Source organism: Rattus norvegicus, chromosome 17 (genome assembly GCF_021556685.1).
Source record: "Rattus norvegicus strain SHRSP/BbbUtx chromosome 17, alternate assembly SHRSP_T2T, whole genome shotgun sequence".
Lineage (NCBI taxonomy): Eukaryota > Metazoa > Chordata > Mammalia > Rodentia > Muridae > Rattus > Rattus norvegicus.
Window position 1 is genome coordinate 9215967 of NC_141550.1, and position 26870 is coordinate 9242836.

Genomic DNA, 26870 nt, shown 5'->3' on the forward strand with positions numbered 1-26870 from the left:
ACGGTACTGATTGAGCTGTAGTCTCAGTCCGTACATTCATCGTTTTCACAGCATCTTACTATAAAGCTTGCCTCTGGCCTGGGACTTGCTATGTAGCCTTGAACTTGTACAGATCCACTTGCTGCTGCCTCCTGAGTTGATGGGCTTAAGTATATGCCACCATGTCTGGTTTTTTTTTTTTTAATTAAGGGAAAAAAATGTTGTTTGTGGGCAAGTGTGTTAACAGTGCTGGGCAAAGGTCAGAGGACAACTCCGTGGAGTCATTTCTCTCCTTCTGCCTTTATGGGGACTCCAGGGATGAAACTCAGGCCACCAAACTTACAGGCCAAGGCACCCTTACCTTTTGAGCCATTTTTTAAATAATTGTTTTTGTGGATATGAGTGCAGGTGCGCAAGCGGGCCAGCAGGGGGCACCAGTGCGCTGCTTTACCTGGGTGCTGGGAACTGAACTCTGATCCTGTGTGAAAACAGATGGCTCTGCCGCCGGACCCTTTTTTTTTTTCTTTTTTAATTTAAATTATGTGTGTTTGTATGTGAGCTTGGCTAAGGAGTTGTCAGATCTCTTGGGTGGGAGTTACAGGCTTTGTAGGCCAAAAGAAGTAATGCTGGGAACGGAACTCAGGTTCTGTGTAATGCTCTTTCTTAACGCTGAGCCATCTCTCTGCAGCCTCTCATCCATCTTCTTCCATTTCCTCCTACATGCTACTTTTAGAATCGCTCCCCAGCCCCCACCAACTCCACCACCCTCACGTTCTCCTCCTAGTTAGATATTCTGTGACGTTCGCCTTACGTCACAGCCCCGCCCTGAGAACTTCGGGCGCGCCGCCAGTGTTCTTAACTCTGAATGCAGCCGGCCACCCCCTCTAACCCAAGCCCAAGTTACTGGGACTGACTGAGCGGAGATGGGTGACTGGAAGGGCTACATCAGTGCGGTGCTGCGGGATCAGCGTATCGATGACGTGGCTATCGTGGGCCACTCGGACAATCGCTGTGTGTGGGCATCACGGCCTGGGGGTCTGCTGGCGGCCATCTCCCCGCAGGAGGTGGGTGTGCTCACCGGGCCGGACCGACACACCTTTCTGCAGACGGGTCTGAGCGTGGCGGGTCGCCGCTGCTGCGTTATCCGTGACTACCTGCTGGCCGAGGGTGATGGCGTACTGGATGCGCGCACCAAGGGGCTGGACGGGCGTGCAATCTGTGTGGGTCACACGCCACGGGCGCTCCTGGTGCTCATGGGCAGACGAGGCGTGCATGGAGGCATCCTCAATAAGACAGTGCACGATCTGATTGGCGGATTGCGTGAGCAGTGCTCTTAGCAGGACAGCTAGACCGCCCGTGGTTGGTAGGGAGACCAGAATAAACCATGAACTGGGAGCTCTGGGCTTATCCTCTTTGTGTATTCGTGAAGAGCTGCAAACAAGGAAACTAGCTCATGTGGAATTCTTTTTTTTTTTTTAAGCAGGATTTTTTTGTTTGTTTGTTTGTTTTTGGTTTTTGTTTTTTTCTGGAGCTGAGGACCGAACCTAGAGCCTTGTGCTTGCTAGGCAAGTGCTCTACCACTGAGCTAAATCCTCAACCCCTCATGTGGAGATTCTTGTGGAACAAAGTAATCCTGGTGGTGGTCTTATAGGCCTCCTGTGCCCCGTTCCCTCCTCCAGTGGTAGATGCCTTGTAGAGAGGCCTTTGGTCCCACTGCTATGGTACTCCCTGTCATCTTCCTGGGGCTCTAGGGACCCCACACCTGAGAAGGAATACTGGGGTGTCAGGTTCTCAAACTCTACTCAGGCTTCAGCATTCTTCCTCACAGGGTTTTCCACTCAAGAGGGCTTAACAGCGAACAGGGTCTCTCCCAGCACCTCCCTCCCCAGCATGCCACCAGTCAAGATCTGTGGGATTCAGACAGGAGGCAAACGGCCCTCTGTGTTTGGAGATTTGGTTCCTGTGGATACTCAAATGCTCAGATGCTCAAGTCTCTTGTATAAAACCACAGTGTTTGTAAAGAATCAGCCTACATCCCCTGGTGTGTGATCTCCAGGTGACTTAGATACCCAATATTGTAAAAGCCATGTGAAGAATTACCATGCTGTAGGGGTAAGGAATATGATTTCTTAAAAAAAAAAAAAAAGCTCATATATGATCAGGACAGATGCAACTTTTAAAACTTTTTCTATGCACAGTTAGCAGAATTGGCAGAGGAAAGGCTCATGTATACAGAAGGCCAGCTGCTCTTCTGCCTCTCCTGTTGGGACAAGGGTAGTGAGAAGGTGAGAGGGCATAGCCGACTCTTCCCAGAAAATTTTGGGGGCTCCTCATGCATCTGCATCCCCTGTACCCACACCATGCACTCGCATACTCCTGTCCTGATGGCCACAAAGGCTCAGGACCTAGCATGTATTTGTGCACACTGCTTCTTAATTGCAAAAAAAGCCCACCCCGCTGTGGCCCTGAGTAGGGACAGGTACCCAAGGGTGGCACAAAATCATGTACCTCAAGTGACATGCATCTACATGCATGCACACACACTCACAAACATGCTGTGCCTTTCTACTGTGGGCTCTGTAAAAATCCCGTCCCTCGCTCCAGGCAATAGTCTGGACCTGCAGCCTAGAGCCGGGTGGCATTGTGGTGAGCGGGCAGTGCCAGGCGGGGAGAGGGCGTGGCAGGAGGAAGCTCCTCCAGGAAGACTCTGGGGGGAAGTTGGGGTGAACGGGGCTCGGGCCTGGCATAGCACAAGGTGGCTCTTGTGATAAGGCCATCCAGGGGCTGCAGAGAGTGCATCCAGCGGGGTAGGAAGTCCCATGTCTGCAGCCACTTGGGGAGGTGCCCGGGACTTCGACTCTGCAGGACGTTAACAAGCACCACGAAGGCGAGCAGGGCCCCAAAGGGTGTGCCCACACCGACCATAGCCTGCCAGCCTGCCATAGAAATGCCAAACACCAGTGAGGGCAGGAGCAGGAAGCACACGAGGAGGTAGAGGACGGCAAACCAGCGGTACTTGGCAGTGCGTTTGCCCAGTGCCTTGGCCATGCGGATGGGCAGACGTGTGCAGGGCAGCGGGTACCACAGGAGGATGCCCGAGATGTTGAAGAAGAAGTGGCAGAGGGCAATCTGCAGGAGAGAAGCCGGAAGAGATCAGGCACCGCCTTGTGAGCCCAGCAGGGCTACATAGTAGAGGCCCCACATGACCTGGGTAGCAGGAGGAAACCTCTTCGGGCTGATGTGGTTCCAGAAGACTCCACACTAGTTATTAAACTATTGTGTTGCTGAACTGTAACTGGTAAATGACAACTGCCCCGAACCTTCCACGTGTGTCCTATTAGCTGCCCCCAGTAACTCCTCAACTATGACCCAGCTGCTAAAATGTCTTTCTGACACAGGATCTTGCTAAGTAGACCAGGCTGACTTTGGACTTTTAGCCATTTTCCTACCAAGTGCTGGGATTCCAGGCATGTACTGCCACGTCTGCCTTTAGCAGCCACTAACGATTAAGTTTTCTTTTTTTTTTTTTTTTTTTTTTTGGTTCTTTTTTTCGGAGCTGGGGACCGAACCCAGGGCCTTGCGCTTCCTAGGTAAGCGCTCTACCACTGAGCTAAGTCCCCAGCCCCCGATTAAGTTTTCTTTGTCTTGCCCATTCCGATGGTTTTAATTGGTCAGCCCCTTGTCAGCTGGTCTGCTCCTCAGTCAGTTTCCCCCTGTGCCATCTGCTTACCATCCTGTTCTATGCAGCTGTGATCCCCCAAGTCTGGGCCCCCCACAGCACACTGCCAGGGCGTGACCCTGATTTGTTGCTGTTGACTGATACAGTGTAGCAGTGACTGCGCTTTTAGACCCTGGTTTCCAGTGAGTGGAGTGAGTAACCTTAGTGAGCATTGATGCTGATCATACATTGTTACATCCTTCGTCCTCTCCATCCCAGCCCTCTACTACCACAGACTGACTGTTCTCCCCATGTACCTGAAAGGAGCTGGAGAGCTTCTCCCTGGGGCTGGCCAGTGCTGCCAGGATGGCTGTAGTGGTGGTACCAATGTTGGAGCCCAGGGTGAGAGGGTAGGCCCGCTCAATACTGATCACACCCAGGCCTGGTGGGCAGAAGGGAATGCCATTCTTTTTGGTCTACTTCCTTGAGCATCCACACAACCCCTGCACCCCCCGCCCGGCCCTGCTCCCGCCCACTGCTGCCCATGGCTGGTCACGGGCTCTCACCAATGAGCGGAGTGATGGCTGAGGTGAACACGGAACTGCTCTGGACAACAAACGTCATGCTGGCGCCCACCACCATGGCAAAGTAGCCTGTGACCCAAGTGAAGGGGGCTGGGAAGTCTGAAAGGAAACCAAATCCACAGTAAGCTGGTCAGCGGGAGCGCATGGGAGAGCAGGCACTCGCTTTAGGGAGAAGGTACTGAGGTGGTAGGTTCTAGCTGGTCCTCTGCTCGAGTACAGCAGCTTTTATTTGCCCTGCTTGTTCTCGTGGTCACAGCTCTTTCTTACTGGGGTTGTTACAGTCTCCTGTGCCCTGCCCTAGCTGTGCTTTCTGTTCAGCATCGAGATCCATGGGGGATTGGGTGAAGGATGTCATGGGCACCAAAAGGTAAGCGTCTACAGCACAGCGAAGGATACGCCCACGCGCTTTAAGTCACGTCTGGATGGTTTCTCTGACCTAATTCAGTAAAGAGCTGGGACTGGTGAGGCGCCTGTGCGGAGCAAGTTCCTACCGCTAAGCTTGATGACCTGAGCAACCCTTGGGATCCACACGGTGGAAGGAGAGGACCATGTGTGCACACCCAAACACACACAGAATAAAGTGAGATGTGTGTGTGTGTGTGTGTGTGTGTGTGTGTGTGTGATGGTGCACATCTTTAATTCCAGCACTCAAAAGGCAGAGGCAGGTGGATTTCTATGAGTTTGAAGCTAGCTTGGTCTACCTAGTGAATTCCACGCTAGCCATAGCTGATTGAGAGATCCTGTCTCAAAACAAAAACAAAAACAAAAAAGCCCCTAAAACTAAACAAGCAAACAAAAACATTGCAACAGTGTAAATATTTGTTATTCTGTAATGCTTAAGAAGAAAAATTACAGGGCTGGAGAGATGACTCGGTGGTTAAGAGCACTGTCTACTCTTCCAGAAGTCCTGAGTTCAAATCCCAGCAACCACATGGTGGCTCACAACCTTCTGTAATGGGATCTGATGCCCTCTTCTGGTGTGTCTGAGGACAGCAACAGTGCACTCACATACATAAGATAAATAAATTTTAAAAAAGAAAAATTACAAAATTCTGCTTCAAGGCATGCAATTATTTTTCTGAAATGCTTTTGATTCATGGCTGACTGAATCTGCCCACAGGGTCCCACAGAGACAGACTGTCAATCGTATCCACCCCAGGATATGGTTTCCTTACTGGAAACCCCATCCTGACCTTCCTTCTGGGCATTCCTTACTCCCACATTTGTCACGTGTGATTCCCCAGTGTCAGCGCAGTAACTCAAAAGCCCAAAATGTAGATTAAAATAAGAATCAGTTAATGTGGGGCTGGAGAGATGGCTCAGCGGTTAAGAGCACTGACTGCTCTTCCAGAGGTCCTGAGTTCAATTCCCAGCACCCACATGGTGGCTCACAACCATCTGTAATGAGATCTGATGCCCTCTTCTGGTGTGTCTGAAGACAGCAACAGTGTACTCATATATAATAAATATATAAATAAATCTTAAAAAAAAAGAAAAGAAAATCAGTTAATGTCACCCCCTGCCCCAAATCCTGCGAGTACACCATCGCCCTCAGTAAAGCATGGACCCTGGTAAAGTTTAGAGGCCCCTAAATCTGCTCCGTCTATGTTGGCCCTTAGCCTTAGCCCATCCCTCCCAAGTTACTGACAGCCACTCTGTCCCAAACCTGCTGTGATTGCCACTGTCTCCACTTTATAGTCCAGGCTGGCCTCATAATTCTCCTCAATCCTCCTGCCTCAGCAGCCTTCCAAGTGCAGAGGTTACAGCTGTGAGTTATCACATCTGGCTTTCCTCCCTGTGTGTGGAAGCCAGAGGTCCATCTTGTCTTTATCTCTCTCTGTCTTCTGGGGTTTTTTTTTGGGGGGGTTGTTAACATAGGGTTTTCCATGTGTAGCCCTGGCTGTCCTGGAACTCAGTAGATCAGGCTGGCCTTACTCTCATAAAGATCCACCTGCCTCTGCCCCCTGGGTGCTGGGATCAAAGGTGTGTGCCACCACCCCCTGTCTGTCTTATTTTTTGAGACAAGGTCTCTCACCGAACCTAGATCTCACCAAGTGGCTCAACTGACGGGCCAGGGATCCTCCTGTCTCTGCCCCATACCACTGGTAGTATAGGCATGTACCCCAGTACATGGCTTTTTATGTGGGTTATGGAAATCCAACGCAGGCTCTAAGGCTTGTACAACAAGAGCAGATTCATGATCCTGCTCTATGTTTATCTTGGCAGAACTCATGGGTGCATGGTTTTAATTCCAGGACTCTGGAGGCAGAGTTTCTGAGTTCCAGGCTAGCCTGGTCTACATAGCGAGTTCCAGGCTAGCTAAGCGTATATAGTCAGATAACCCCTCCCACCACTGCCTGCAAAAAAGCCAAGGGTAGTGGCGGTACATACCTTTAATCACAGAGTTGGAGGCCAGCCTGGTCTACAGAGCTCCAAGATAGCCAGGGCTACACAGAGAAACTGTCTTAAAACCAGCAAGCATCTCTATTTGACTTGCTCCTGTGTCTTGTGGCACACAGTAGGGGCTCAATGTCCACTTGTCCACTAAACAGAAGTTTCTAGCCAGACAAGGCCATGCATAGCTGTAATCCCAGCACAACTCGGAAGTGAAAGGCAGAATATCAAAAGTTCTTGGCCAGTCTAGGCTGTGCAGAGTAAGGTCTAGGACATTATGGGCCACATGAAACCTTGTCTGGAAAAATCCAGAATAAGTAAACACAAACAGGGAAGATGAGCACGGTGGTGCACACCTTTAGTCCCAGCAGTCAGGAGGCAGAGGCAGGCAGATCTCTCTGAGATTCAAGGCCATCCTGGTCTACAAATCAAGTTCCAGGACAGCTGGGCTACACAGAGAAACCAAGACTCGAACACCCAAACCAAACCAAACCAAAACAATGGCTCTTGAAGAATGCCCATCTGCCAGAGAATGTAACGGTCAGAGACGGCCCCAGTTTTCTGGCTGTCAACATCTAAGGAGCCTCCAGGATGACCTGGTCCCACCTCTTCTTGGTCCAGGGGAAACTTGGGCTCACAGACGATAGCGACGGGTTTATAACAACACCTGAAAGAGCTCATCTGGGGCCCTGCCTAGACCTGCGGCCTTTTCCCAGCTCACCTGTGTTGATGACCTTCTGGATGACATTGGCCACTTGGCCCTTCAGCAGAGAGTTGAGCATCTTGACGAGGAGGATAAGACAAGTGCACAGGACCACCAGGGAGCCCGCCAGCAGAATGAGCCCCACGGCCAGGTCGGGCAGCCCAGTATCCACGAAGATATGGTTGCCTAAAAGGGTGGTATCAGGAGTGTTTACCCTACACCTGCCTCCCACCTTTCCCAACCCACTGGGCTGTGAGCTTAAGACGCCCCACCTCAAGCTTCTTCAGCCTCTGCACCAGGCCCTGCTATAAGCCCAGAGGTCAGCTGCTTTTCCCGGGGCTGGACAGAGCAGCGGCCAGCCAGGGCACGGCTGTGCAGGGCTGTCATGTGGGTTACCTCCCATGTTAGAGATACTTACATTTCTCCATGGTGGTGTTTGCAAGGCTGCCAATGGCCTCTACCCTGGACATAGAAGTGGAAGCCTAAATTCAGAGGAAGGTGACTTAGAGAATCTAGAAAAAAAATCACAGCCTGGGGGCGGAGCTAAGAGGGAGGTTCCGGAGAAATGGAAGGACCAGAATGCATTTCTGGCTCTGTGATCATGGACCTGTTGCTTGCCCGCTCTGAGCCTACATCCTATGTAGAAAAGATGAGGTCGAAATACCTCAGGAATATGGCCTCGTACATACACATTCTACCCCGTCACTGACCTGCCCTGGCTACCTCCAGGACCCTTGGGTACCCCCAATCATCATGTCAGTAGCTTCTTGTCCTAGTTCCCCCATCTCTCAGTGGCCTCCACAACCTCTTCTCTGAAAGCCCCATCCCCATCTGTCCTCACCCGTCATTTCTCAGTTCCTGCCCCATGGTCTCTTTAAGGCTCACTCAACCCAAGCTCCGTTCTGCCTAGGCTCAGATCTAAGTGTAAGAGAGGTGATTGATGGGGTTGGGGATTTAGCTCAGTGGTAGAGCGCTTGCCTAGGAAGCGCAAGGCCCTGGGTTCAGTCCCCAGCTCTGGAAAAAAAAAAAAAAAAAGAGAGGTGATTGACAGCAGAGGATCTAGCCCCTCCCCTTTCTTCTTTCTGGACCTACTGTGAGTGAAGTGAGGGAAATTCCGTAGATAAAGGGGGCAGGCGACCTAAATTATGGGCCGTTGGGTCTGTAGAGACAGTAACTATTTAGCTCCAGGTCACTGTCACCATCCACAGACACACCCCAGTGCGGCCCAGCTGCCTGGTTCCAGAAGACAGAGCACAGCTGTGGAGTTCTGGGTTCAGTTCCTACGAATGCTGTAGCTACTCAGATGCCTTTTTCCCTCAACAGGGTGGGTTGAGCTTAGACACAGAAACTAAGCAGGCATCCTTCTACTGAGCTACATCCGAGATCTCATTTCATTTTTAATTTATTTTGAGAAGGGGGTCTTGCTAAATTGTCCAGGTAGGCCCTGGACTTGCCATCCTCCTGCCTCAGCCCCCAAGTATTTAGGAGTCACAAGCCTATGGGGACACACTTTAAAGTTCCAGGAAGGGAAGGAGCTGGCACTGTGGTGTTTATAACTTCTTTAGGTTCTGTTCCAAGCCATGGGTCATTTAAAGAATGTGTGATTGGGTTGGGGCTTGGGCCAGTGGTCCAGCCCTTGTCTATAGGGACAAGGTCCCGGTTCCAATCCCTACATCAAAAAAGTAAAACCAAACCAAAACAAAAAAAAAAACAAAACAAAAAAAAAAAAAAAACCCCAGTGCAATGTTGACCGGGTCAACATCTGACAGCGGGTTCTAAAATCGAAGTTTGTGTGTGTGTGTGCAATGCTCCCCCTTGAGCAAGACAATATGCTCAGCTGTTATTCCCAATTCACTAAATCTAAGCCTTGGGGCACCACCAAGTCCTGAACTCTAGGCAAAATGTAGGATAAAAGTCATCTGCTAGGACAGAAATCCAGATGGGCACTTGGAGAGTTGAGGCAGGAGGACTGCCATGAGTTTAAAGCCAGCCCGGACTAGAGCGAGATCTTGTCTCAAGAAGAGAACAGGGGTTGGGGATTTAGCTCAGTGGTAGAGCGCTTGCCTAGCAAACGCAAGGCCCTGGGTTTGGTCCCCAGTTCCAGAAAAAAAAAAAAGAAAAGAAGAAGAAGGAGAAGGAGAAGGAGAAGGAGAAGGAGAAAGAAGAAGAAGAAGAAAACAATAATGCTAATGAGGTGAGGGATTCTGCTGACCTGCTCTGGAGAGACTGGGGTTTAGTCAGGGAGAGCAGGCTGGGGTTTAGTCAGGGGGAGAGCCAAGTGTTTGCTGAGTTCAAATCTGCTTTTTAAACCAACTTTCTGAGACCAGTTATGGCACCTCTCTGAGCCTGTTTAAATCTGGATAATAGGGGCTCAAAAGTTATGAGCACAGGACACTCTTCCAGAGGACCCAGGTTCAATTCCCAGCATCTGCATGGCAGCTCACAACTGTCTGTAACTCTAGTTCTAGGGGATCTGGTACATAGACGTACATGCAGACAGAACACCAATGTACATAAAACGAATAATCTTTGGGAAAAAATTGGGATAATTAAAAACGTAAAGGTCACAGGAGAAAATGTTCACATGCTCCTCACTTTGGGTCTGGCTTACCACAGAGCTTCAAGTAAACTGAGCTTCCAGATAAGGCCCAGAGCATTTCCCTTCGACCTCCTAGGTCCTGACCAGAGGCTCCTGCAGAAGCACCTGTGGATCCTGGCCCTTTGCAGAAAGGACTTGGTAGACCTTCCTGAATGTCCCCAGCCCAAAGCCCTAGGAAGCAACTGACTTCCTGAGATGCATGCGTGCCTCACTGGCTTTCTCTGAGCTGCATCCTGAGGACTCCTGGGGAGGGGATTTTTTTGGGTCTTATAGGGGCTAGAGGCAGGTGAGGAACTGGCCATAAGTCCCACCTTAGGGTTGACTGAGACAGGGTCGGGACTAGGCTGAGGACAGAGATATCTGGAGTGTTGTTGTTTATTTGTATTTTTGGTTCTCAGGATTGAACCTTGACTCCGGACCTCACGGATCAATAACTCCATTCTCCACCCTCCTGTGGGATTCTGGAAACTTGACTTTTCTTCCTGAGGTTGTGTGACCATAACTGAACCCAGAAAGGGAGTCAGAGACCCTAAGTGCAAAGAGGGGAACAGAGAGACAGCAGGCGAGACAAGGGAGGGTCCACTCACTGTAACGCCAGGCTAGGACAGAATTGAAGGGAGAGAGAACCAATCCTTTAGGGAGATCTTACAGGGCAGAGAAGGTAGGAACTCCGGCCTAGTTCACAGAGCTGGGAAGCCCAGATCTGGTCCCGTTCCCAAGATGTATCGGTCCAGCCTGGGGTAGAGAAGGGCAACAGAAAGGGAACAGCGGAGTAGAACATAGGCGTGTTCCGTAGTCCTGCGCTCACACCGCGGCTGAGCCATTCTCAGCTGTGTGAAATGGAGCCAGCCACACACTTAACCTCTCTGCCTTTCGTTGTCTCCACGATGGAGTCCCTGATGCTGTCTTCTTTCCCCCACAGACTACTTGGAAGCATCTCGGAGAGAGTTGGTATTTAAGAGCCTACAGGGACACCCTAGATTGAGACACTTCTGGGAACTGAAGAAGGTGATTAGGCTCACAAAGGACTCCCATACTTCAAGAGTCCTTCCTCAGGAGAGAACCACAGAGGATGTGGGCTTGCACAATAGCTTCCCCTCTGAGGCTACGCGAGCTGCGGGGCCCTTTGTTCTTCTGGAAGCCGAGGAGCACTCTGGGCTAGCAGCGCCATCTGGTGGCTGAAAGGAGAACTTCTCAGAGCATCTCCAAGCCACCAGTCCCGAGCGGGTGGGGTGACAGTCTAAGGCGCCGTGGGCAGAAGGAGAAATGGACACAGAAGCGGGTACCTTAGAGCGGCATCTGGGAGAAACATGCACGAATGTGCTTTCCATCAGGATCTAGACCTTCCCTCCATTATAGGAAGCAATAATACAGGAAGCCACTGTGCACCCCCTGAGAGAGGCCATTTCTTCTCTGCAGAGTGGAGATGTGATACCAGCTGCTCCCCGTTGCCAGTCCTCCAAAGATGCTGCTTAAACCAGGCAGGTGCAGCTGTCAGTTATCACACTGAGACTCACGGAAGGGATCCCAAGGTCAATGCCAGGTCACCGATCATCCACAAGTCTCAAACACTCAAAAGTCCATCGAGAAGGACTCCCTCCACCCTGGAGACCAGTTTGCTTAACGTTGGGTCCAGCGTGGTGAAGGCTGGAGGCTGTGAAGAGGCGGCAGAGGGCAGGGTCCTCAGATCCAACCTTACACTCTAAGCCGAGAACCTACTGTTACAGAAAGAGGTTTCCTGCTAGCGCAAGGACCTGGACTGGTGCTCTGGCAAGTGACACGTGAAAAAGAGCAGAAGGCAGGCCCAGCTGAGGAACTCTGCAGTTACTTGACACTGAGTTTCCATCTGTGTAAAACGACACACCTGGCCAGTCTTGCTTCAGGACTACAGTGGGTGAGGAGGTTCAGGGCACAGGTAGAGACTTGCCCAAGACAGACCTCAGGCCGGAAATCTCTCTGAGGCTTTTTTTTTTTTCTTTTCTTTTTTCTTTTTTTTTTTTTCTTTTTTTTTCTTTCTTTTTTTTTTTTTTTTTAGATCAGAATGTGCTTTCTCTTCCTCTCTCCAGACTGTGCTTTCTGAGGCTGCAGTGACTCACAGAGCTTGCCCGAGAGTGCCAGAGAGCTCATGAGAAGGTGGCTGACGGGAAGATCACAAAGCCAGCATCAAAGCTGTCCACGTGGGCTTTTTGTTGTCAGGCTGCCTTGAACTCTCAGCAGAGCAGAACTCTCAGAAGGGTGGCATTGATGCCGTGTGCCACTTGGGATGCAAAGGAACACCGAGGGGTGAGCTGACAGAGTGTTTTCTGCGAGTGCTGGGGTAAAGGACCGGGAACATCCACGGCAAAGAGGAGGGAAGGCGGGGGTGGGGGTGGGGAGTGGGCCCGTGCCTCTGCTGTGGGCTTCTGATTTCCCCGCAGCTTTTCTACACGGAGCGATTTCATGTATGCAATAATTAAGGAGAAGCAAATTTGGAAGACTGTGGTTTGGTGAAGCGTTTTCCCTTTTATGGCTGAGTCAGAAAGTGTGCTAATTGCCTACTTCCTCGTGCCTAACCGCCTTGCTATTGTGCCTGGTACCATAGGCATAATGGCTGATCCACGAAGGCCCAGCCAATCCCGATAGTTCCTCATTCTGAGCAGAAAAAATGAACTTGTGGCTCCCTGTGAAAGTGCCCCTTGTCAGCACCAGTGACTGCTGTGTCTCTCAGGGGGCCATCCCTGAGAGCCAGGGAGTGTCACATCCAATGTGGCAGCCACTGACTTGCTCCTTGGCTGGAGTCCTAGGATCCAAGCTTCTCAATATCCTTCTAGCACTCTCTTCTCCCTCCTCTCCACCTTGCTTAAACCTCAAGCTGCAAACATGGCAGACTCCAGTGACTAGCCCCAAGTGTCCCTGCAGCAGGGTAGTCCCAGGCAAGTTAGCCTCCTTGGGCCTGTGTCTCTGTCCATGAAACCGAAGGGTTGAGCTTGATCCATGGTTTCCAAACTTGAGCACGGAGCAGTTAGAGGGCAGGTTGGAGACTAAGCAACTGGGCTCATTCCCAAGGGTCTTTTGTTTTTTGTTCTTTTCTGATCCAACCATTCTAGGAAGGACGCATATGGACTAAGCAGTGGGTTTTCTTCTAATCTGTATCTAGTTTACACCTCTAATAGGTTCCTAGGTAGTATTGATGCGGTTAGTCTGGGGAACAACAGCTCTTTGAAAGCCACTGGGCCAGATCAATTACATGCAATGCTAAACGTACAGATGATGTTTGCCTATGGCCAGCATGGCAGCCAGGAGGGATTACCAACGAACGCTCGCCATGGCTACACAGATGCAGAAGAATCGCCAGCGCATCTAAGTGATGTCCAAGGTCTCTGGAACAAACAGGCAAACCTCTAAAGAGGGTATCGTCTTACCTGGCTCTGAACTCACCTCTTTTGTCTCTGGTTGACACCAAATCCGAATGAGACTGTGATTCCTCAGGGACTCATCCCCCACGGCAATGCTGGTAATCACAGACTTGTCCAGCTGAGAGAGAGAGAGAGAGAGAGAGAGAGAGAGAGAGAGAGAGAGAGAGAGAGGTGAAGGTAGGGCCACTCACTGTCCCACATCTGTCCATCCCATGGCACGTCCCGCCCTCACCTGGATGATAAGCTTTGTGAAGGGCTCTGTGATAACCTTGAGAAGGTCAGGGGCATCACGGCCACCACGGATGTTGAAGGAGGCAACCACAAGCCCGGTGACGTGGTGCAGGTAGCCCGTGGCAGCCTCCAGGGGCAGCAGGACCAGAACAGACAGCCAGTTAAAGCAGTCATGCACTGTTGCCCCTGCAAAAGCCCTGAGCAGGGATATCACATTGCAGGACCGCTAGACCCAAAGCGTGCCCAAGCTGAGGAGTCCCGGCACTTAGTCCTGCCTTCTCCCCAACAAGGATGAACCACCACCCTCCTTCCCCAGCTCACCGCCTGAAGTCAGTCCTGTCCCCCGCCTGCATCAGGGCCACAATGGTGTTGGTGACAGAGGTCCCGATGTTGGAGCCCATGATTATCGGAATGGCGGAGCTCACCTCCAACACTGGCGGAAGAGGAACCTCTCAAACACTGGATCATGGCTGTAGGCTGTGTCTTACAATAACTCCTTCGAGGCCCGTGGCTTGTGTTCTAGCCTGAGACAGCCTTTTCTAGTATATTCTTGACTTCCTAGGATGAGCCTCACCGGTCCATGTGTAGACAAGCTGAGTAATTACTCGTGTGTGAGCATGTCCACATGTGACAAGGTTCTCACGCTCTGTACGGGGCGCGTCCACGCGCTACTCAGGATGGACATGCGTGTGCGACTGCGTCATGAGAACTCACATCTTGTACAATCCACATGTTGTGCTTGTGCAGGTGAACCTTACACAAGTGTGATCGTTGGCTTTATGTGTCAACTGGGTTAGCCTATGGCACCCAGTTGACTTTAAATAGATTGTTCTTGTGTCTACGTGTGTGTGAGCATGTGCGTGCATGTGTGTGTGTGTGTTCGTGTGTGTGTGTGTGTGTGTATCATGTGTGAGTGCGTGTGTGCAGTGTGTATGTGCAAAGGTGGAAGCCGGAAGAACTCAAGAGTTCAGCTCTAGGGCTCTCTAATTACCAAGTGATAGCATCTCTTGCATAACCTAGAGCTAGCTGGTAGCCATGGTGCCCCAGCAATTCCACCGCTGCCCCCAGCACCGGTGTGTGTGTAGCCATGCCCAGCCTTGTATGTGAGTACTAGAAACTCAAACCTGGGCTTTCACACCATGTAGCAAGCATTCTGACCCACTGAGACTCCCTAGCCCCAGGTAAAGGGGATTATTCGTGATGCTCTTGGAGGGCCTCAGCCAATGGGATGAGAGAGTCTCAAGTGTGAAACTGAAGCTCCCTGGAGAGAGAAATTTCACCTGTAGCTCACAGGATCCGCTTCCGCCCACGTACCCTGCCCTTCTGAATTGCTTACGCTGTAAATGTCAGATTTGAGCACCCAGCCACACAATCTCGAAAGTCTTTTTTTTTTTTAAAGATTTATCTGGGGCTGGAGAGATGGCTCAGCGGTTAAGAGCACTGACTGCTCTTCCAGAGGTCCTGAGTTCAATTCCCAGCAACCACATGGTGGCTCACAACCATCTGTAATGAGATCTGATGCCCTCTTCTGGTGTGTCTGAAGACAGCTACAGTGTACTTATATATATATAATAAATAAATAAATCTTTAAAAAAAAGATATATCTGTTTTATTTCATATGCGTTGGTGTGTTACATGCGTGTATGTTTGAGTGAAGGTGTTGGATCCTCTGAAACTGAAGTTACAGGAGTTATGAGAGCTGCTATGCCAGTACTGAGAATTGAACCTGGGTCCTTTGGAAGAACAGCCTGTGTTCTTGACTCCTGGGAGCCTCTCTGTTGCCCTGGAAGTTAATTCTTTACAATAGATTGCATGTGTGTGTGGTGGTTTTTACTGACTGGTTTTTCTCTGGCTTTCCTGAGCAACTGTGTGTGTGTGTGTGGCTGAACAGAGGTGGCCTTCAGGAACTGTGCTGCCCCTTCGCCACGCTCCCCAGGTCCTGGAAGTCCTTCCTGACTCGACTCTTGGCCTGGCTTTAGAGGACAGTGTAAGAGATGCTGGAGCCCCACCTTCCCCTCACTTGCATTCCACACGCCTGCCCCGATCCTGAAGGACCGGGCCCCTGGCCTCTATCCCTGGCCGAGCCGGGCCAACTCACAGCCAGAGGAGACCATGCTGACAATGATGGATGTCGAGGTGCTGGAGCTCTGCACCAGAACTGTCACCAGGATTCCCACCACCAGCCCTGCCACTGGGTTGGACAGGATGGCATTGTCCTTGAAGATGTCCCCAGCCACTTTCCCTGGAGAACACAAGCCAGCATCAACTGAGGTCCTTCTGGACCCTTCCCCTGACCTCCTCCACCCGGGCCCTACCTCCGGCCAGTTGGAAGGCAGAGCTGAGCACGTCCAGGGAGCAGACAAAGAGGTAAAGGAAGCCTAGCATCAACGGCACCTTCAGGAGCTTTGTGCCAACCTGGGCAAGCTTCTGGGACAGCCTGGGCTCTGGAGGTGGGGCAGGCATGAACACAGTAGAAAGAACACTAGAGCAAGGGATTCCCATATCTCCACTGCCCCCCCCCAACTTGGCCCACCTGGCTTTTGCTCCTCTTCCTGGGCCAGCTTGGCAGGGAGCGGGTCATGACATTCCAGGACCTCCCCATAGGGACAGCTGTGCTCTGTGAGGGCTACCGGGCTCAGACTGGAGATGGCATAGGTGGTTGTCCCAGGAATCCTGTGCAGGACTGAGGAGGGAGTCTGATTGGGAGTTCTCAGAGGCCTCAGCAGCCCAGGAGAAATAGGTAGAGGGACAGCAGTAGGCAACTGTGGGACAGCAGGCCTCGGTATGGGAGTGATGCTTACCTTGTGGGCTGGGGACATAAGCAAAGGCTGCCCCATGCACCATGTGTCTCCCACGGACTGGAAGTGGGGAGACAGCCGGTCCCCCCAATCTCTCGCTGTAGGACATCATGATGGGCACCCACAATGAGTCCTGTGTATCAAAAGGTTGGGACAGATCTAACAGTTGCTGTGTCTGGGACACTCACACCCACATAGATGACATCTAACTTAGGGTCTGTGGTTCTGTTCATCCTCAGATACATCTAGAGATGGACACCCGGGCGCTTGTCACAGACCTAAGAAGCCATTCTGTCCAGTAAGGGTTTGGAACTGTTTCGTTTGCTGGAAATAGAACCTAGGGCCTCAGCATAGGAGGCAAACGCTCAAAAGTTGAGGCCCATCCCCAATCCCAACAAGTGTTTCTTGAGTGTGTAGTGTTTGCTAAGTTCTTATCTAGATGCTAGAGTATAGTAGCAATTAAAAACACACACAACCTCCACCACTGCTCTCAAAGTCTAGTGGGGAGGCAGCTGCAGATGATGTAATGTCTCAGGGAATAGAAATGGCACCCGGGGATTGGGCCGAACACAGATAGCACTATGCCTAGAGTGTCCCATGGCAGGGCAGGGGCTCTCGAGTGTAGAAGAAAGGACAGGGATTATTTTAGCTCAGGGGGAGCAAATCAGGCTGGGCTGGGGTTGGGATGTCATGGGGAGCAGGAAGTGGAAGCCCAGAAAAAGCTGGGCGATGGGATAGGGATAAGGTTGAGACACGGGGCCCTGGGCTCACCTTGACTATGGCTTAGCTCCAGCTCGACTGCTTGGGGAAGTCTAAAGAGGAACTAAGACCCGCCTCCTCTTTATACCCTCGGGTCAAGGGCAAAGTCCTTTATGAACTAGAAGAACTTTAGCTGCCCTCCCTCTGTCCCCCATTAAATTAACTTTACCCCAAGATGCCTCCCAGTTAATTGCTAATCTTTAGCTCTGAGGGGGGAGTGGATGGCCAGGCTGCCCTCTCTCACCACACCAGCACAAATCGCAACCCAGCCAGGGCACAGGCCCATCCCTGCCCTGGACAGAGACCTTGACACCCCTCTGGCATCTTGTTCTTAGGGACTTGAAAGTGAGTCTGTTTAGTCACTTATGAATGGACAGGACTCCCCAGAGAGTGACCCGGACATCTGGTGACCTTGTCACACTTCTGGATGTCTGTACGGCTGTGTGTGTCTTGAGGGGTATGGTTCAACAGAGGGGGAGCCCAGGGGAGAAGCCCAGTGAGGCTGCGCATTTGAATCTACAGGGTTTGAGAATGGATTAGGATGTGAAATCGAGAGATTGCAGAACCACTGGCCAGACCAAGAAGAGATGGCTGTGCGGTTTAGAATCCTTCTTAAAATGTTGACGTGGAATGCGTCAGAAAGGCATCTGCAAGCAGAAGCGACAGCAGCTGAGATGCTGAGGGGAGGATGGGCTCAGGAGGAATAGAGGACAGGAAAAAGGCATCAGGAAGGAGGGAGAGGGACAGTTGGGATCTGGAAGTACGTGGTACACAGTCAGTCCTGTGGGAAAGAGTTCACAGGAGACACCTCCTCCCCAACCCTAACAAGCACGTCATGAATGTATAGTAGATCCTAAGGTCTGAGTTAGATGCTGGGGTACAGTCGTAGGTAAAAGCACACACAGCCACTACCCTCAGCATGCTCAAGGTCTAGCGGGGAGACAGCTGCAAATGGTGTCTTCTCTTAGGGATTAGAAAGGGCAACCAGGTGTTATGACAAATGCAGGTACCACCAGAGCAGTGGTTCTGAGCCTTCCTAACGCCTTGAGCCTTTAATCCAGTTCCTCATGTTGTCCTGACTCCAACCATAAAATTATTTTCATTGCTACCTCATAGCTATAATTTTATTACTGTTGTGAATCTTAATGGGAATACCTGTGTTTTCCAATGACCTTAGGGGTCCCCTGTGAAACGGGAACCCTTAGGCAACCCACAGGTTGAGAACCGGTGCATTCCAGTGTTGCATGGTGGGATGGCGGGGTGTCTTAAGAGAAGGAAGAAAATGGATTCTTTTAGCTCAGGGGGAACAAAGCACGCTGAGCTGGGGTTGGAATGTCCGAGGAAGCAGAAGCAGGAACCACAGCAAGAGCTGGGGTGACGGGCTAGGGATAGGGTTGAGAGACGGGGCCCTGGGGTCACCTTGAGGTTCTATGTCAACAGATCTTCAAGACTCTCCAGCTGCCCCGATTACCTAGGGTCGCTGGAACTGCAGACCCACTCAGTATCTTCAGGGCGACATTTCCCTAACCTTTCTCTAGCAAGGAAGACAAGCACTTCCTTTGAGCAAGGTTAACCGATCGGTGCTTCACAGTCTGGGCATAGCGAGTCTCCACTGGCTCTCTGTGATGTGTCCAGAAGCACAGAACAAGCCCGGCTTGGCCAGATTCCAGCTCTGCCTCAAAGGGATAATTTAGGCCACAGAATGCCCGAAAGAGAGGCGGAGGGATGAGGTACAACTGGAATTGGCTTTTTGATGCTGAAGATGGAACGCGGGGTATTGTGCAACGCTACAAAAGTGGTTTGACCCTGTGCGGCACCCTTACGTTTTAGGCAGAGTGACCCTAAATTGGCTTGGCCAGTTTTTTTTTTTTTAAATCTTTATTAACTTGAGTATTTCTTATTTACATTTCGATTGTTATTCCCCTTCCCGGTTTCCGGGCCAACATCCCCCTAACCCCCCCCTCCCCTTCTACATCGGCTTCCCCTCCCCATCCTCCCCCCATTACCACCCTCCCCCCAACAATCACAAAAACATGGAACGCTTCACGAATTTGCGTGTCATCCTTGCGAAGGGGCCATGCTAATCTTCTCTGTATCGTTCCAATTTTAGTATATGTGCTGCCGAAGCGAGCACCACTTGTTTTGTTTTTTTTTGGTTTTTTTTTTTTTTTTGGTTCTTTTTTTCGGAGCTGGGGACCGAACCCAGGGCCTTGCGCTTCCTAGGTAAGCGCTCTACCACTGAGCTAAATCCCCAGCCCCTTGTTTTGTTTTTTTTAAGAGACAGGGTCTCACTATGTAGTTCTGGCTGTCCTGGAACTCACTGCACAGAGCAGACGGGCCTCAAACACTCAGAAATCATCCACCTGCCTCTGCTTCCCAAGTCCTGGGATTAAAGGTGGGGGCCTCCAGGCTCAGTTTCAAATCTTGGTTTGTAACTGTCGGTCCAGAGACCCATTTCACTCTGAAAATTACCCTGCAGTCCCAGCAGTTGTGAGGAACGGAAGCAAAGGCTTAGCCATTATGGAGTAGTAATTAGAACGGATTTAGAGACTGAAGGGATGGCTCAGGGGTTGAGAGCACTGGCTGTCTTCCCAGAGGACCTGGGTTCAGTTCCCAGCACCCACATAGTGGCTCACACCCTTCTGTAACTCCAGTTCCAAGGCATCTGATGCCCTCTTCTGGCCTCCTCAGACTCACATTTGCTGCATAGGCGAAGTACCTATACATATAAAATAAGATACAAATAAGAAAACCTTGTACTGGATAGCTTTGTGTAGGCTTTACATATAAGATTGGGCTGTGTGCAAGCCTGAAGGGCATTTTCTGAATTAGTAACATTGATGGTGAAGGGCCCAGCCCATTGTGGGTGGAGCCATCCCTGGGCTGGTGGTCTTGGGTTCTATAAGAAAGCAGACTGAGTGGGGTTGGGGGATTTAGCTCAGTGGTAGAGCGCTTGCCTAGGAAGCGCAAGGCCCTGGGTTCAGTCCCCAGCTCCAAAAGAAAGAAAAGAAAAAAGAAAACCTGGGAAGGAAGGGAAGCCCACCAGAAGTGGGAGAGTGTGTGTGTGTGTGTGTGTGTGTGTGTGTGTGTGTGTGTGTATCAGACAAATGACAGAAAGCCAATGACCCATGATGTGTTGAGGCCCCATACCTGTATGCTAACCTAAAAATTAAAAACGAGAAAGAGGGGTTGGGGATTTAGCTCAGTGGTACAGTGCTTGCCTAGCAAGCGCAAGGCCCTGGGTTCGGTCCCCACCTCCGAAAGAAAAGAAAAAAATAAATAAATAAAAAGGAGAAGGAACTCGGAATCTTATTTATTTCCTTTGAGGCAGGGTTTCATAATGTGGGTCTGGCTGGACTGGAGCTCACAGAGAGCTGCCTGCCTCTTTCTCCCCTGGGCTGGGATTAAAAACATTATATCCAGACAAATTTTTTTTAAGATTTATTTATTTAGTATATATGAGCACACTGTCGCTGTCTTCAGACACACCAGAAGAGGGCATCGGATCCCATTACAGATGGCTGTGAGCCACCATTGGGAATTGAACTCAGGACCTCTGGGAGAGCAGTCAGTGCTCTTAACCAGCCTTCTCTCCAGGCCCCAAATAAAATATTTAAAGAAATGAAACAGGGGGTTGGGGATTTAGCTCAGTGGTAGAGCGCTTGCCTAGGAAGCGCAAGGCCCTGGGTTTGGTCCCCAGCTCCGGAAAAAAAAGAACCAAAAAAAAAAAAAAAAAAGAAAGCAGACTGAGCAAGCCAGGAAGTAACATCCCTCCATGGCCTCTGCATCAGCTCCTGCCTCCAGGTTCCTTCTATGATGTAACTACGATGTGCGAGTGTTTAAGCCTAATTTTCTTTCCAGTTGCTTTGGCCATGGTGTTTCCGCACAATCATAGCAACCCTAACTAAAGTGGAACCAGGATAGTAGGGTATTGTTGTGACTGACCCGACCATATTGTTTTGGTGAGGACTATGGAAGGACTTTGAAACTTCGTGCAAGAAAAGCCCGTTGAGTGTTCAGGGTTGGTGAGCTGTTGTGCAGGGGCTTGAAACACAAGAACGCTGAGGGCCAGGCGAAGATGGAAGCTTGGCTTGTGAAGTTTCAGAGGGAAGCTTAAAGCCTACCGGGGCCATTTGTTGCTTTGAATTAAGGTTCTGTGGTTCCGGTCAGCTGGGGCTGAAGAATCAGCTGCGATTAACAAGATACCAGAACTGGTGATTAAGAGGGAACCGACATTGTCGAAGTGAAGTCTCCTGGGAAGTGTTTTCTGAGAGCACAGGGAAGCTGCGATCCAGAGGCAGCCAAGGTTGTACCTCACAGTGGCAGCTGAACTTGGTAATGTGTAAGGGTCACCCAGGTGGTACCGGTTTTGAAGGCATGAAGGGGTCATGAAGAGCAGCTGAGGCTGGGCATTGTGAGAGGCCAGGAGAGGACATTGGTGAAGGTGCAGCTTCAGGGGTAGGGGACGTCCCAGGATTGGAAAGGACATGCAGAAAAATGTAAGTTTGGCACCATAAAGAGAGCTCAGGAGAAGCTATTACTGAAAGTGCAGCCCAGTTGCAATAGAACGCCAGACATTTTGGAGATGGGACATTTTGGGCCAGTACCGTGGGATGACCATCAATGACAGGAGCAGTGGACTGGAGCCCCCTGGAGCCTAGAAGAGAAGCTGTGTGTGCTGCAGAGGGCGGAGCCAAAGCAGTGACCCTGAGCCCCTTGGAGCAGAAGACAGTGAGTGGATCCCAGACGGACAGACGCTGTATTGTTTACACAGTCGGAGGCTGGTTTTGCTTTGATTTGATTGTGACTGTGCCCTGGTTCTTCCCTCTTGAAATAAGGTTGTGTTTAATTTATTTTTGATTTGACAGGAGTTCACAGTTGAAAGACTGGATGTTAAAAAAATATTTCAGGGGGTTGGGAATTTAGCTCAGTGGTAGAGCGCTTGCCTAGGAAGCGCAAGGCCCTGGGTTCGGTCCCCAGCTCCGAAAAAAAGAAAGAAAAAAAAAAAAAAAGACAACGTAATTTTTGTTTGTTTTGTTTTTGTTTTGTAGGTTTTTTTGTTTTTGTTTTTGTTTTGTTTTGTATTTTGGAGACAGGGTTTCTCTGTGTAGCCCTGGCTGTCCTAGAACTTGCTTTGTAGACCAGACTGGCCTCCAACTTACAGAGATCCCTCTGCCTCTGCCTCCCAAGTGCTGGAACTAAAGGTGTGCATCACCACTGCCCAGCAATAATGGTTTTAACAGGGATTATGGCATATGCCTTAGAGTCAGCATTTGGAGGCAGAGGCAGGGGGATCTCTGCTGTGATTTTTCAGGACAGCTGAGAGAGAGAGAGAGAGAGAGAGAGAGAGAGAGAGAGAGAGAGAGAGGGGGGGGGGGGGCTGTTTGTTTGGGTTTTGTTTTGTTTTGATATTTAAACTCTACCTTCCTTCCTGGGGGAAGATCGATGACTAGAATAAACAGAATGATTTAACAAATACATCCTAAAAGATATGATTCTAAAATGCCGTGGACTTCATACCCAAGGGCTTTTAAAGCATGCTGTCTCCTAGCATCCCCTCCTTTTGTCTCATCCGCCCGAGTCTGTCTGCTTCTTCCCTAGTTGGTGACTGAGGCTGCAGGTCCACAGATGGTCCAATCTTACACGCAGGCTCTGGAGAGAGGCTCCCCTAGACCTTCTTCCTAAGGTTAGCACCTGGGTAGTTAGGGGGATTTTATGGTGGGGAGAGGCCCCCGAGAGGAGAGGATAAGCCATCTGTGGGAGCGAGGCACAGTCTGTCAGATGGGTCTCTGACAGGATCACGTGGCTGTGCCAGTCGAGCACACTGAGATCCTCACACCGTCCTCGGCTCCTTCATGTTCACAGACTTTGCAAACAGCACCCAGGGTCTGGATCCCAGCCAGATATTAGGAAGGCATCTCCGACTCTTGTTTTTCCTACATCCCTTCTTCTAACTCTTCTCTGGGCAACCTCTCCCCTGCCATGCTTTTGTAATCCTCCAGTGGCTGTCTGTCCAGCATCTCTCGAACCACTGTCCCCCCCTGCACAGGATGCAAAGTCCTCCCAGGTGCTCTGCCTGAGCCTCCCTTCATCCAGCCAGGCCTGTTTTCTAAAGGAAGTAGCCAGTGGTCTTTTGCTACATTTTTATTACATTTTAGTACGTGTGCTTCCCAGGTGTGGCATAGCCATGGAGTATATTTGGAGGTCGGGTCCTGGAGAATGAACTCAGGTCCTCCAGCTTGGTAGTAGGTGCCTTGACCTGCTGAGCCACCTACAGGTCCACAGCCAGTGATCATCAGAAAACCTAAGCTAAAGATTGGTCTGGTGGCCATGGTGGTTCCCATTTAGATGCCTCTCTTAGAAGGGTGAGCAGGAGAAGTACCCTTGGCCTACAGTGAAAACAAAGCCACCCAGAGGCACAGTGTAAGACAGGAGACAAGCTAATTGCGGATGTAGGCCTGGTTCCCTTTAAAATCCTGCCTCTGTTATCCACTTGGCCTATTGACCAACACCCGGGCAGAGAGTGAAGTGGCCAGTGTTCAACAGGGCTTCATGCTAACCCTCTGACCTTAGTAGGGAGTTACACCCTAGAGAAAGCATGCGTTATAAAGGGAACAGGGGTCCGGGGGTTGGGGGGATAAGAGTTTACCCACAGAGCAAGAGAGACCAGCAAGGGAGATGAAGAGGCATAGCAGATTGGGAGGAAGAACAAAATAGCAACTGCCCCAGATACCAGGGTTGACCAAGTTTTGAGAGACACACTGGTCAGCTGGGCCAAATGCCGCTGCTGAGATGTAACTCAGGAACAAAGCAGAATTGAAACCAGGAGCCAGGGTTGACCTTGGAGAGCCAGGTTGAGGGAGGAGCCAGCTGCCATGGGTAGGGTAAATGGCAACAGCTTGGCCAGGGTCAACAGAGAGGCTAACATATATTGAGTTTCAGCACACCAGCCAAAAAAAAAAAAAAAAAAAAAAAGCCCTGATTCCCTCAGGGCAGTAAGCACAACAGCTGAAGGCAGGAGGGTGAAGTGGGGGTGGGATGGGGTGGGGACTAGGTAGAACAGGCTGCAGGAGTGTAGCAACTAGCCGAGGCCTCAGCTATTTTTCAATTACATTAAAAATTAATTATTTATTATTTGAGCGTCTTGCTTGCATACATCTGTGCACCCATTGTGTGCATTGCCCAAGGACACCAGAAGAGAGCGCTGGATCCCTTGGAACTGGAGTTATCAGCAGTTGTTAGCTGCCCTGTAGGTGCTGAGAATTGAACATCTCCCTCTGGAAAGGCAGCCAGTGCTCTTAACTGCTGAGCCATCTCGCCTCTCCAGCCCTGATGCCTTAGTTCTTAAGATTTTTTTTTTTTTTTGCCTGTTTGTTTTGAGACAGGGTCTCCCTAGGTAGCCAGTTGCTCTGAAACTTGCTGTGTAAATTAGGTTGGCCTTGAACTTACAGAACTCCCCTTGGTTACAGAACATGTGTGAATCTGCCAGATTAAAGGGCTGTGCTACCACCCCCGGGCCACTTGCTGTTTAAATATATGGTTTGCTTTACTCGAAGGTTTTAAGTGGATCCTAAAGCCTGGGAATAATTGAGGAAAAACAAAGCAACATTCAGAACCACTTTTTCCATAAGTTGGGTTTTTTTTCAGGTAAGGTCTGGCTGTATGGCCCAAGCTAGCCTTGAACTCATGGTTCTACCTCAGACTCCTGTGTGCCAGAGTTATGAAACTGGTGTCCCTCAATCAGGATTGATTAGCCCACTGGTCCCATGGAGTTGTCAATCAGTGTTGTCAGAGTTCCTGGCTTCTCTCACAAGCATGTTATTAACTCAATAAACTCATGGGCTTCCCTGTGGGCCAGCACAGTGCTGGACGTGGGAGACAGCAGCGAGCGACCATTCCTTCCCACCATCAGACCACTGCCTCTGTGAGGGACAGGGTCTTAGCAGCAGGCTGGCTGATACAATGGGCCACATCTTGCCACCACCCTTTGTGGACCCAAAGCAGGCCCTCTCCTGGTCTCCTGGTCTCCACCTCTGGAGAGCCTGGGCTGATTGATTGATTGATTGATTTGAGACAGGGTCTCACTACATAGCCTTTGACCTAGAACTCACTCTGTAGACCAGGCTCACAGAGACCAGCCTGTGTCTGCCTCCTGAGGGCTGGGATTAAAGACATGGGTCACCTCTGCCAGTTTGGAGAACCTGGATTTCATTCTGAGCTGCCCAGCTCCAACCTAGAACAGATGGGGAAGACAAGCCTTTCCGTGACCTGATGCTGCCCCAACCCAGTATAGAGAATAAACACTCCATGTAATTATTAATCTTGTGAGCCCAGGCTCTGGTCACTCATTTATGGGCGAGGCCAAAGTCTGGCCAAAATAGCTGAGGCTGCTTGGATGGTATTTTGTGTGTGTGTGTATGTGTGTATGTGTGTGTGTATGTGTGTGTGTGTGTGTGTGTGTGTGCATGCATGTGTGCGTGTGCTCCTTATTTTCTTCAGATTTTACCTCTTCCTTGCACTTCCCTCCTCTTGTGGCTCCGCCCCTGACCATCAAGGTCTCAGGGTTACAGCCAGAGGGCAAGGCTCTGAGTTGCTTACTGCCTGAGGCAGTCCCAGCCTCTGGCATCTGGTTCCCCTGACTTTGAGTTCTAGTAAATCTTGAGTTCTGGGCTCCATGCTGTGGGCTTGGAGCTCGGCTGAAGGTTCTTGAATCTGCATTCTAATGTGTACTCTGGGCCTCAAGTCTGCCCTGCTGGGTGGTGGCCCTGACAGTTCGGCTTTGACTCTGATAGTTTCAGGCTTTGTATGTTAGATTTCAGGTTCTGATTCTAGGTGCTTGGTGCCGTGTTCTGGGTGCCGGTCACTCAGTTCTGGTTCTGTCCTACCGGCTCCAGGCTTTTAGAGTTCTAGCTCCTTCAGCCATAGAGGAGTGTGGTGGCCTCTGACTGCTAAGGTCATCCCTGCCCACACATCTTTGCTGGACAGCTTTGGGTAAGAGCCTGCATCATAGCTGGTTCTCTGTCATTCTTCCTTTCTTCTCTCCCTTCCCCGCTAGCCAATTTCTTGAGACCTGCTACGGTGGCCACAGAGCAGCCATTTTCCAGACCCTACCATTCTTGCAGGCATTTCCATTGGAAACACTATCGTTCCAAACTCTTCTACAGACGTGTACAGTGTTGCGTGGTCTGCATCTGCTTCTGTGGAGACAACCATGCGTGCTCCCCCATCCAACCCTTGCCCTCCCTGAGATGACCTCCAGCTTCTACAGAAGGCAGAGTCACCTGACCACCAGGCCGGCCCCCAACAGGGCGCACCTTGTGCTCATTGCTGGGGGGTGGGGAGGGCGTTCCAGGGAGCGCAGTCCACTGCTGCGTCTGCAAGTCTTCGGCGAGGGCTCCAGGTGAGCAGCCTGGGCCTCCACCTGATCCCGCACAGGTCCTGAACTAAGGTCCTGAACACCTTCCCCCAGCCCTAGACCGTTGGCAGCCGGAGAAGAGTAAGAAACAGCAAAATTATCCGGCAGAGGCTTAGAGCACAGGCTGGGGTTCCCTGGGCATCCTTAAGAAAGAGGTCTCAGCTGCTTAGTCCAGAAAACTGGTTAGAAAAATAGTATGTGCTGTCTTCCTCCATACTGTGGCTTCCCTTCAGGGGAGGCGAACAGCCTTGTACCATCTTGCTGGCCCACCTTTGAATCAGTGTAGGTCAGTAGCTGTGAAATAAAGCCCATGGATTCATGAGCTGGTGGGAGAGGAAGCTGTGGGTGTGGCTTC

At 50.7% G+C, this 26870-nt stretch overlaps 2 protein-coding genes and 1 non-coding gene across 3 annotated transcripts; 1 reads left to right on the top strand and 2 right to left on the bottom strand.

Moving 5' to 3' along the window:
- The first annotated feature begins 852 nt into the window (after positions 1 to 852).
- Positions 853 to 1380, top strand: Pfn3 (profilin 3). The gene has a single exon (NM_001109487.1). The coding sequence runs from the start codon at positions 903 to 905 to the stop codon at positions 1314 to 1316; it is 414 nt and encodes a 137-aa protein (NP_001102957.1). The 5' UTR covers positions 853 to 902; the 3' UTR covers positions 1317 to 1380.
- A 753-nt stretch (positions 1381 to 2133) lies between these two features.
- Slc34a1 (solute carrier family 34 member 1) lies at positions 2134 to 17144 on the bottom strand. The gene is made up of 13 exons (NM_013030.2): positions 17113 to 17144; positions 16345 to 16474; positions 16077 to 16226; positions 15859 to 15987; positions 15642 to 15785; positions 13865 to 13976; positions 13545 to 13740; positions 13335 to 13430; positions 7737 to 7800; positions 7337 to 7504; positions 4204 to 4320; positions 3955 to 4079; positions 2134 to 3108 (listed from the first exon to the last, which is right to left on the bottom strand). Exons 2-13 carry the CDS (start codon positions 16451 to 16453, stop codon positions 2605 to 2607), a joined length of 1914 nt encoding a protein of 637 aa, NP_037162.1. The 5' UTR covers positions 16454 to 16474; positions 17113 to 17144; the 3' UTR covers positions 2134 to 2604.
- A 1983-nt stretch (positions 17145 to 19127) lies between these two features.
- LOC120098038 (U6 spliceosomal RNA) lies at positions 19128 to 19234 on the bottom strand. Its single transcript, XR_015642069.1, has one exon. It is a non-coding gene; the product is annotated as a U6 spliceosomal RNA (small nuclear RNA).
- Positions 19235 to 26870: the final 7636 nt, after the last annotated feature.